Source organism: Cantharellus anzutake, assembly GCF_015039405.1.
Source record: "Cantharellus anzutake strain C23 chromosome Unknown EI90scaffold_1, whole genome shotgun sequence".
In the NCBI taxonomy this organism is placed as follows: Eukaryota; Fungi; Basidiomycota; class Agaricomycetes; order Cantharellales; family Hydnaceae; genus Cantharellus; species Cantharellus anzutake.
The window spans coordinates 724,068-736,373 of NW_024066951.1; the positions used below are offsets into that span (position 1 = coordinate 724,068).

General features: G+C 48.8%; 1 protein-coding gene across 1 annotated transcript; it reads right to left on the reverse strand.

Moving 5' to 3' along the window:
* Positions 1–10,923: 10,923 nt before the first annotated feature.
* Positions 10,924–11,808, reverse strand: EI90DRAFT_3027400 (uncharacterized protein; the record flags this gene model as incomplete). Its single annotated transcript, XM_039057983.1, is given in 5 exon segments — positions 10,924–11,382; positions 11,412–11,490; positions 11,493–11,664; positions 11,731–11,763; positions 11,782–11,808. Coding segments are annotated over 2 exon segments (474 nt in total), but the record flags the coding sequence as incomplete, so codon positions are not given.
* Positions 11,809–12,306: the final 498 nt, after the last annotated feature.

Consider the following 12,306-nt stretch of genomic DNA (forward strand, 5'->3'; position numbering starts at 1 on the left):
TGCTAGGCAGTGTTCACAGATGTCAGGAAAGGAGGAGGGAGGGGAAGTTCCAATGTTGAGGTCCTTTACATATTTCCCAGAGATGAGTTGCTTGAGTCGATTTCGACCAATATGGCAAAAACGACGATGCCAAAGATCAGGTGAGGAGGCTGTGGTCCTCAGAGCTGCTTGAACAACAGTAGCACCATCCAATAGGGCAGTGTTGTCATTTGAGACTGATGCCTGGAATAGGAGCTGTGAATTCAGCATGAAGCTCATAGTGGCTTTCCTGATGTTAACCTCGAAATTCTTCTTCTTGGTGAGAGTGAGAACTGAGAGGAGGTTGTTGGCCAGCAAGGGGACATGGAGAACATCTGAGAACTCAAGTTGGCGTAAGGGAACTCCATCAACTATAGGAGTAAACACAATGGACCCAATACCAGCTGCATATATCACATTGTTGTCAGCAAGACGAACAGGGACTTTGCAAGGTCTATATGTCTTAAACCACTCTCGATGAGGAGTCATATGAGAAGTGGCACCTGTGTCTGCAATCCAACAATCTGGTAGGTCAGCAGGAGTGGAGAGGGCACATGCATTCCCAGCAAACTCCTGACATTTGTCACTTGGGATGTGTTGCCTTGTTCCAAACACTTCTCTTAGCCACATTATTAACCAGCTATTTTCCACCTTAAGTGAACCCCTGGAATCACAAAAGTTGCCATTAAGGCAAAGGTCAGACTTGACCTGCTTCACAAGCTGGCAAATAATCTCAAGTGCACCCCTGGTAACACAAGAGAGGCAGAGTGTGAAGGGAATGACCCAGTAGAACTTCAAAATGGTGGAGGCAAGCCAGGAAATGGAGCGCTCAACACCAAATTGAGATGTGAGCGAGAGTACTATGCGAAGTATACTCTGCCCGAAAGCCAAGGTGGATGATGCAGCATAGGTCCCAATAGAGCTGATATGAATGAATTGAGATGTGGGGGCCAAGGAAATGGAGCGTTCAGCGCCAAACTTCAACAGCCGCGAGGACGTTATACGAAGTATAGTATGTCCGAGTTTGGGGGCAATCGACATGGTGTAGATCCCCAGAGAGTGTAAATGAGAGTCCAGGGATGTCAGGGATGTCAGGGATGTGGGGGTGAGCAAACGAACGAAGCGCTCGGCGTCAAATCGAAGCGGCAGCGAGAGTGCCCAACGAACGATACTGAGTGCGAAAATGGAGTTGATCCAAGCACTAGGGGCGCCAGGAGAGCGAAAATGAATGCCACAATCCAAAGTAGAGATGCCCAGACAGCCAGAAAAAGTTGTGGCCCCAGTTGTGGCCCAAAAAACGTTGAGTAGCGCCAGAGAGAGCCCAGCGATCAGCGTGAGGGTGAAGGAACTGGTTAGGCGACGTGGGATAAGCATTCTGTGTGATTTCAGAACGATTCTGAGTGCTAGGTGACGTGGCAGAGTTGAACTGATAAGAAGTCGGTGTAGCAGCGTCGAAAATGCGTCGATCGTTACGAGACTGTGGCAGAATGTAGTGCGTAGTGCGTAGTATCCCGTGAATGTGCGACGAAGCAATGCGAGCAGCGACTGAGGCGTTAGAGCGAGTTTGAGGACACAGGGACTCAAAGTGTGTGTCAAAAATGCGAAAAATCGGTGTTTTTTGAAAAACTCTTCAGAGAAGAGGGCTCATAACCTATTGTATCTCAGCAGATACCTCAGTCTGAGTAGCAGTTTAGTGTTATTACAGTAGTAAGAACAGTATATACAAGAGGAGACTTGCCTGAGTAGCAGTTTAGTGTTATTACAGTAGTAAGAACAGTAAAGAGCGACTTGGCAGTCACATGACACTAAATGGAGCACAGATTGAATAGAAAATGAAGAGAACTAACTACAACACTTTCGCCGCTTGTAACGTATCTTTCGCGTTTTCCCCTCATCCCTATTTGGACTGCTGCTTCTTCCCATTCTAGCCAGTTAGTCATCATCCCCACTTCTCCTCATCCTCCTGCCCCTCTGGGCCTTGCCCTCCCTACCTCCTTTCGGACGTATCACAGGTCCTGCCTTATGACCTTCGGTACCGCTCCGCTTCTGTCTACCCTTTGTTCCCATTCGGACGTCTTTGTTCCGATTTGGATCCCCTTTGTCTCCTTGTGCTTTTGCCCCCTCCATTATATATATCGGTGCTTGTACATACTTGTTTTGGGCTCAGTCCAAAATCGACCTGAAATGCCCCCTAGAGACTTCCTGCTCACCTACTGTGAAATTAAGGACCAAATGGACAAACAGCAATGGCACAGCGCTCCACTTGAGTCGCTGAGGCCAAGGTCCCTCCACACTAAGTCTCCGATTCCACTCCGGAGTCGTCTGTATCTGCCCGTTCTAACACAAGCCATCAATCTGCCCATCTGATTTGCCACTGGTGAGGTTACTCCGATGACATGCTATGTCACATCGTTGGATGGCTCTTGCACTATCGTCCTAGGACATGACTGGCTCACCCGACACAATCCGTTGATTGACTGGGTCTCGAGCAGTATAACTTTCCGGACATCTGAGCAATCCACTCCAACCACCCTGAGCTCTCCTCCATAGTTGTGGACCCAGTCCCAACGCAAGGGAATCCGACCTCCGACCCACAGTGTGCATCCATCCATCAGGCAATCACCATCAAGATCGTCAGTCTGGCTGTGTTTGCCCAGACTACCCAACTCGATGGGTCCATCACTTTCTGCCTGGAAAATCTGTCCACTATAGCAGAGTTGCGCTCGACTTCTATTCCATCTGATCCTGTCGACCTTGAGTTTGCGGATGTTTTCAGTAAGAGTAAAGCCAATACTCTCACGTGCACCGTGAATATGACCTGAAGATCGAGTTGGAGGAAGGCTCCCATCCTCCCCTTGGCACCCTGTATTCCCTGTCCCAGTCTGAGCTTGAGGCTCTCCATACATTCCTTGATGAGCACTTGGCATCTGGTTTCATCCATCCTTCATCTTCAACCCACACTGCACCAGTGCTCTTCATCTGCAAGAAAGACGGTTATCTGCATCTTTGTGTGGACTTCAGGGGCCTCAACAAGATCACAAAGAAAGATAGGTATCCACTGCCGTGTATCTCTGATCTCCTAGACGTTCCTAGCTGTGTGAAGATCTACACCAAGCTCGACCTCCACCATGTGTACCATTTGGTGTGGATAGCAGTGGGCGATGAGTGGAAGACTTCATTCTGTGTTATGGAAATGGGAAATTTCCCAATTTAGACTCTTATGGGCCCTGCACACACCCAAATCACATGATATGTAAATAATTAGAGTTTATCGAATCATTAATCAACAAAAACCCGCTGCCACACTACCTGTTCAACAACATGTTAAACCATCTGTGAAACCACCTGTAAACCCCTATGTCCAACCCCCTTCCCTATTCCTGTGCCAGAACGGACGAAAATGGGTGCCTCCGGCCCCATTTTTGTAACATTCTGCACATGCTATGGATCCTACGAGTGGCTCATCATGCCATTCAGTCTGACCAATGCACCCACAGCCTTCCAGTGCTTCGTCAATACCATCTTTGCTGATCTGCTCGACACTCGCATGGTAGTCTACTTGGACAATATCCTGGTTTATTCGGAAGATGAGACTCAGCATGAGGATCACATCCAGGAGGTCCTGAGTAGGCTATGCAAGCATGGGTTATTTGCCAATCCGCAGAAGTGTGAATTCTCAACTGACACTATGGAGTATTTGGGCTATATCCTTTTGCCGAGTGGTTTGTCCATGTCACCCAAAAAGATTCAATCCATTCAGGATTGGCCTAAGCCCTGTAAGGTCAAGGACATCCAGTCCTTTTTGGGATTTGCAAACTTCTATCGCTGTTTCATCCATGATTATTCCAGTATAATTCTCCCGCTGACCAGACTCACCCATAAAAATGTGGCTTGGTCTTTCTCTGATGAGTGTCATTCCGCCTTCCTTTGCCTCAAAGAAGCTTTCACATCTGCCCCCATCCTTACTCACTGGGTACCCAATCGTCTGCTAATAGTTGAAACTGACGCATCTGACTATGCAATCTCAGGTATTCTCTCCATCCGTTGTGAGGATGATGAGATTCACCTGGTTGCTTTTCAATCGAGAACACTGACAGCACTGTTGTGGGGACAACTCCGTGTACTGCAAAAAGTCAGATTCTGCGGAATTTGGTCACCAACATGCAGTACATATCTGCTGACGCTCCTGATACTCATTCGATCACTATCCAACACTCCATACACTCACTCCATATTTTTCCATATTTTCCCCATCATTCCCGACAACCCCAAGCAAAATTCCCACGCCCAACCATGCCGCCAATTTCACCCCCTCTCCAGACCTCCATACCCACACTCACAACCCAGCCGTTTTTCCACCCGATGGTGATGCTCTACCACCCTTCTTCACCCCCGGAGCATTTCCCAGAATGGCAATCCCATGCCCGGATGGTTCAGCACGGAGTATACTCTCATGTGGTCTTGACAGCACCTGTCAATGGCCACATCTCAAGAAGTACTGCACCAAATGAGACGAATAGGGGCTCGTTGGAAAGCTGGAGATGAGGAGGTTGCTGGCGGGAGGATAGGCGGGCGCTGTGGCAAACTGTTGCGGAGTCAATTCCCATTTCGGACCCATTGTCACATTTTCCCCATTCATTCATATTTCTTTTATTGTTTCTTTGTTCCCAATTGGATATTCATCATTTACGGTTGCCTAACGGCCCGTTTACATTCCCTCATGCCATTCATTCCATTTTAAACATATATAAACTAGATAACAGCTTGTACATAACAAGTTAGTACTGAATAGACCCGTGAAGGGACAAGCAGAAGTTACATCCAAGTGGCAAAGATGCCATCCACGACCCTAACGCCCCCTCTGAGCTAGTTGCTCACGTCTAAGACCCCTCTCATCATACTACTCAGCCTTGATGTCCAAGAGAGACGTAGGTGAGTGTTTGTTTGAGGTTTTTGCAGACTCAGTAGCACCCACAGACCAAAACCCGGCCCAACGAACCACACCCGCACACACTACCACCCTCCCCCTCTTCTCTGTCTCGAGTCAAGGTGATTGACCCATTACAGCACCCGAACTCAACTACGATACCCATGATAAGGAGCTCCTGGCTATCTTTGAAGCTTTCCACTCTTGGAGACACTATCTTGAAGGCTCTGGCACTCCAATTGACGTTGTCACGGACCATAAGAACTTGGAATATTTCACCACTACCAAACTCTTGACCTGCAGGCAAGCGCGCTGGTCAGAGTTTCTCTCACAGTTTAACATGGTTGTCTGTTTCCATCCAGGAAGACTTGGTGCAAAACCTGATGCGTTGACTAGACGCTGGGACGTCTACCCCAAAGAAGGGGATAGGGACTACGCCCATGTCAATCCGCAGAATTTTCGCCCTGTCTTTACCACAGAACAGCTCTCGGCCCCCCTACGAGCCACCTGTCTAGCCACTCCAGTCCTCCGGGCCAGCCCTATGGTTGACATCGAAGCTATCCACAAGGACATCCTTACCACCCTGCCATCTGACTCCTCTGTTGCTGAACATCTCTCTGGTCCTATCCCTGCAGACTCTCGTTGGTCCCTAGACGCAGATGGCCTGTTAAAGCTCAATAAGCATATCTACATACTGGACACAAACGATCTTTGTCTCAGGATCTTGAGATACAAGCATGACCATCCACTCTCTGGACACTTTGGTCAGAACTGCACATTGGATCTGGTCCATCAAGAGTATACTTGGCCAGGTATCCGTTCATTTGTCAAGGACTATGTTTCGTCCTGTACTGCCTGCGCCCATGCCAAGGTCCCTCGTCACAAGCCCTATAGCTTGCTAAAACAACTCCCTGTCCCCGGTCGCCTGTGGAACTCGATATCCATGGACTTCATTGAACAGCTTCCTCCGTCCTCTGGCTTCACAGCCATCCTGGTAGTCGTTGACCATCTTTCTAAGCAATGTGTCTTTATTCCTACACACAATACCATTGATGCGCCCGGCCTCACCAAGCTGTTCCTCCTCCATGTATTCTTGAAACACAGTGTACCTTCTCACATCACTTCGGACCCAGGATCCGAGTTTGTATCCCATTTCTTCCGCTCTCTAGGTAAGGCTCTTGACATCCGCCTTCACTTTACTTCAGGTTATCACCCAGAAGGGGATGGTCAGACTGAGCAGATGAACCAGACGTTAGAACAGTATCTTCGGGTGTATTGCAACTACCAGCAGGACAATTGAGCTGAGTTATTGCCCCTGGCTGAGTTCGTGTTAGACACTGATCCGGAGTCGGCACCGAAGGTCGCTGATGCGGGCTGCTATTGGCCCATTGAGGAGCGCCAAGTACCCGTGGCTGACCCATCCATCCTGATATCTCCAACTACCTACCATCAATCCCTTAATAGCTCACTACATCACCAATCGCGATCGATGGGAATTCGATCGTCCCCTCCCAGACAAGACTGGGACCACTCATCGATTACTTATCCCATTATGGTACAGACTAGACATGACCTTCGTCTTCCCACTATAAGAACGGATCGAGGAATGGGGAATTTTCCCCATCCCCATAACATCCTTGGTCCATTTATTGATGTATATTTGGGCGTTCATGAACTTCCTCCCAGCATCTTTATCATAGGATGAGTTGAGGGCAGGCTTGAGCAGGGGGAAGATGTTCAAAGCCCAATTGGTGTAGCCCAAAATGCGGAGCCAAGATCGGAGGGGTTGTTGACGCGGCAATGGGGTATTTTCGAGAAAATCTCGGATTGCAGCTACAAGTTTCTTCTTAGACTCGATTGGGATCTGAATAGTCATGGCTGGCAGATCAACCTCAAAACCGATGATTTCTAGAACTTTGCCATGTTGCTGCTTGGCATCTTTGTGTGGGACACCGATTGAATCAAGAAGGAGGAGGAATTGTGCTTGTGAAGCAGGGATTGCACGGGCATAGGGCTTGGGCTTGTAATACGTGAGTGTTGGCATGAAACTAGCGCAAAATGCATCATCAACATAATGCAACAGATCCTGGATACCTTTCACATGTATACCAATCCAACACACCAACCCAAAGAAAAGACACCATAGTCGGCCAGATACCTGATTCCCAAAACAGTGCATCTGTCAACGTGGTATTGGCCATCGATCAGAGTTGCTTGGCGAACTTGCCAACGAGGGTGCATTGGCAGGCACTGGTAAGCTTGTGAGGCATCGGACTTCCACACCAGAGCAGGCCGCTTACCCCCATTAGTGGCCATACACACTTGGATGTTGGTTGCAAGGTCACTAAGGTTATCCAACACTACAAAACCACCTTCCACAGGGATGAGCAAGTTGAGCGACTTCTCTCCAGCACTGTGATCATTCACTAGCCATAGTTTCGAGGAGCCCTTCTTTGGAACTGTGAATACCGGCTGAGCAGTCATGCCCAGCAGCAATGCAGGGCCAAACGACTCTGAGTAACAACCTAATGCCAACTCAGCATCTTGTTGCTGACATAAGAAAGCAATGGATTCATCATCCAGATCAGGAAGTCCAGAATGCCGCGATACCACACCTGAAGGGTGTAACTTTGGATCCTCGGTATCAGCAAAGGGCCAGAAACTGTGTCAAAGGCCATGGCACATTGAATTAACAAGCTCACGGTTCGGATGGTCCTTGAGCAGTATCTCAAATTGGTCTACGTTAATCAGGGTGACCACCCTGAAGAGGTGAGGGTAGTTGGCGATAGTATCTGAGATCTCTTTGTATCTGTACTCACTTGATGGTATGGAGAATCGCTGGGGAGCTCTCGGTGTACGTTGCTGAAGGAGTCCATCCACAGTCACTCTGGGCAAAGAGGAAATGCATGTACCATGGTCGTTTACCATATCGTTCACAGTTAGATAGTGGGTTGTCAAGAGCTGGCCTTTTCCACTGATTCTTTGGTGCACTGGTGTCACAGATGGTTTCCTCCACAGTTATGGCAGCAGTGTCTGAATTTGCATGGGGCGAAAGTGCATCCTCCCTTTGTGTTGTATTGCCCACAGATCAGTGTTGACCCTCCCATCCTCTTAGCCTGTTTATTGCTATTTTTTCCTCTGTCAGCAAATCTGTTGGGAGGTCCTCAAGCAGAACCACTTGCATTGAGGTGTTCAAAGGCGATGTTGCTGAAGAGGTGGACATCGGATAAGGACAGGTGATTGCGTTCTTGGACAAACTTCCTGACTGCTGAATCGTATGCAATGATGGTGACGTGGTTGATGCAGATGGAGAATTTGTTGAGCATGTGTTTGTAGTAGATATTGAATTCATGGCATCGGTGTGGGTAGGCCCAGAGAACCACACACTTATATTTCTTGTAGCCCAATATCCACTCGCCATGCATCCAAACCTTAGCTTTCCCCTTGGCATTGATCTTATTAAACATGAGCTCGGTGCCACTGCTGAGATCAATAGCTTCGGTGTATTGTGGCACGTCAGCGTTGTGATCTTCGACAATGCTAGCAAGGTCAATGTGTCGATTGCAGAGGAGATCATGCCATAAGCTGCAGGGGAAAGGTGGCAGGTGTCCTTGGGCAAGGAGGCTCCATACCGCAGCCTTGGCATCGAGGTTGTATACGTTTTGGGGGCATTGGGTTCTTTCTGCTGTAGTGAGTTGGGCATCAGCATCCCAGGGAGCACTGCCATATTGTGGGTCATGATCTTCTTCAACCTCTTGAAGTTGTTTGGCAGTGCCTCGCAACTTGTCATTATCATCGTCCGCTCAACGTTGGTGGGTGAGCATCGAGGGGGGGCCAACTCTGTTTCAGTTGGGTCTCTGACTGGTTTGATTGGGGGGATCAAGCTGGTTGTGGTTGGAGACATCACCTCCTTGTTCCCCTCGGGCGATGGCATCTCCTCTGGATCAAATTGATTGTTCAAAGCGTGCAGTGTAGCGTTTAAACGCTTTGGTACATTCTTCACTGCTGAGTGAAAGGGCCTTGTCAAGAAGGAGGATGAGTTGTTGGCAGGCATCCCTGAGATTGATTGATTGACGGCCGAATGCAGCAACGAGCTCGTCAAGATCTCGAAGGAGGGGTGAGTCATCATCAAACCTGATGGCTTGCTCCAGTGCTGCGAGGACCAGGTCTTCGACAATGGGAGAGGGATCTTGCACATTCGGGGTTTGCATGCTCTGTGTAGCTGAGGCTTGGGTGTCGGCATTTTGGGACATAGTATGATCACAAGATCTTCGATAGAACAAGAGCATGTAAAAGGCTGTAAATAAGGCTCCAGATACTGGGAGTGGGCAAGAGAGTTTGTCAGGTGATGGCAGCAATTTCAGACCCAGGCTGAATTGAAGCGTTCTTACTCACTGAGGAAGAATGGGCTGGCAATGGCTGGGGAACAGGAGGCATGGGTCAGAGACCCTTTATAAGTGCACAGATGTTCCTGTTGGCATATTAGGTTTCAGACCATACCACAGCTGAGATTGTTCCATTCTGTGCATCCATGCTGGAATGTTCAGCATACAGTCTGGAACCAAGGGAGCTGTAGGTCCACGGTGATGGTGTCATCGTGAGATGGGCAAGACCTGGGCAAAGTGTCAGGGACCGACCCGGGGTTGAGAGCGCTCGGGTGTATCGCCCAAGGCTGAGGGTCTGGTAGGTATGATGCAGGTGCGCGTAGCAACGGGCCCAAAGCAGACAAGGGTCCCTGGCCACTAAGACTAAAGTGGGAAATGTGTTATTGTTATTATCAAGGGAAGTGTAAGCTACTTGCCTAAAGTGGGAAATGTGAGAAGAAGGTTGCTTCTCAGTTCCCACTTAGGCTGTGTTTATATACATGTGGTTGAAGGCCACATGGGAAGCGCCACGTCATCCAAGCACACAGCCACCTCTGTCCGGGTACCTCCGTAAGAGGTCCTAGGAGCGTCCGGTGTGTGGGGGGTCATCCGGTGTGTCCGGGTTCGGGCGCGTTACACTGCAGCCGGGTCAATGGTACATTGATACAAAGGAAGTCGTCCGTGTGATAAGAAAGGAATAAAGAGGAGAGAGAATAGAAAAGAAGGAGAAGAAGAAAGGGAAGGGAGAAAAGGGGAAGAGGGGGGAGGTTGGGAGGAGTGGATGGTGGGGCACCGGGTTAGGTGGGGCCGGGTCAGGCGGGCGTGCCCTGACACAAAGCAGCATTGAGCTGATGGTGCCATAGTGAGATTGTTAAGACATGGGCACGAGCAAGGTGTGGGCGGTAGGGCGGGTGAGATAGCAATGGGCAGGTGTCAGTGTAGTAACTCAGGTGAGCAGCCCTGGGGCAGTCTGGAGTAGACTTTAGCCTAGATACAATAAGTAGAAAGGATAATATACAGGAAGACTTGCCTGGAGTAGACTTTAGCCTAGATACAATAAGTAGAAAGGATAAAGTCGACTCCAAAGTCACATGACTATCTATAGAGTGAAGATTGAAAGAAAGAGACAACTCAAACTACAACAGTCAGGGCACACACCCTGACTAGCCCGGACCCAGACCCGTGTCCGGACCCGCTTCCACCTGCCGTGCTTCCCACATGCTCCGGCCTGGTTCCTACCCCTTCATGTGACTTCCGGGTATCCCTGGAAGTTTTCCTGATATGGTGGCCACTGTGTGAAGATGAGAAGTTAGCTTCCTTCTCATCTTCTTACCCACAGTAGGTTGTGCCCTGGATAGGGCTGGTTACACCAGTAGGCTGTGGACCATAGGGGAGGGTCATGGGGACCCAGGAGTCGTCCCCTGACAGCAGGCAGGGGAGCAATCACTGTGTGGCTGTGGTAAGCACTGTCCCATGATTAGTCTCATGAAATGGGACATTAAACAACAATTAATGTCTTCACTAGAAGGGCCACTTATGCAGCCACGACCTTGCTTGTGGGAATTTGAACCCATGGCAGAATAACAAGTATTCAAATTGCAGGGAAGAGACGTGCACAATAACGTTGTCATTTTGGCAGGCAGTGCAATGTGGAGAGAAATTTTTACATAAGAGTGTATCACACAACAGTTGAAAACCTAATGTTGATGATGTTGACATTTAGTGGGTGAGAAAGAAGGCCCAGGAAACGGGTGCTCAGAGGGCAACCCATCCTTTCCTCAGCCCTTGACCCACAGGGAGAGATCATCAAGACTATGTTGGACACAAATGAACGAGCACCTGAAAATAATGTCTCTTGAGTCAAGCTGGAGCAATTACTTGCTTGTGTGCTAGCCAGGACGCCACCAATCATGCCACCGATTAAGCCTTCAGAATCCCTGCGAGTTTTGAAGCCTGAAGAGTCACTGAATATTGTCAATGCAGGAGGAGTTGATGATGTTGTGATGACTGAGATAATGGTAGACAAGTCAATGGCAACAGTTGTTGTAGTGGTGTAGACAGAAGGCAGGGGGACTGACAACAGGTACATTAAGGATTCAGACACTCCAAAAAGAGTTGATAAGGAAGAAGTGGCCAGAGATTGGGTGGATGTTGTTGATGGGAAATCAAAGACAGTGAAGCACTGACAGGGGCATATGGTTTCACAGACTATCTCAAGGCCAAACAATCCAGCATGTCATCATCAATCTTGCACCTCCACCAACAGGAGGGCTGACACCATTCAACACTTATGTGGCATTATCGTGAAGCTCTGGCTGTGACACAATCCTACTTTTGCAAGCATTCAATGAGAGGCTCTTCAGACAACCAGCAAGTCCAATCTTGGAGGTAGAAGATGAAAGATTGGGGAAGGAGATGTACATCAGATGGGAGAGGACTCAGATGGCAGGGTGGCAGAGTGGCAGAGTGGACACAATGGATCGAAACCACATAATCACGGCCTTGTGATGAATAAACAAATAAACAAAAAATTCACGAAATGAATGGGACATGGAAAAGCACGTGAAGAGATCGTGAGTCAGGATTTGTAGTAGCCAATGGGACAAGAGATCAGTGGGGTGGGAAAGTGAAGATTCCCATGAATTGTGGCCCAGAAAGTGACCTTGAAAGCAAGGTAATTTCATGAGACTAATCACAGGTTAGCAGGAGGGGATACAGCTCCACGCCTCATAGGGGTCCAGCTGACCTCAGGTTTCTACCCCTGTTTGCCACTGGCTGGGAAACCTGGCTGTGCCCAGTCACAACTGCTTTGGCATTCACATGCCTTCCCTCACCGGTCACGGTTTTCTCATGTTTTATCATGCAACTTAGCCTGAACAGGTCAAATCACGCTGCCTCAGTCGTACAGGTGAAGATTTTGTATTGTTGCCATCGGTTACTTGGTGTTCACAGTGCGAACGTACTGGTAGTGGGTTGATATCATGAGTGTACAATGAG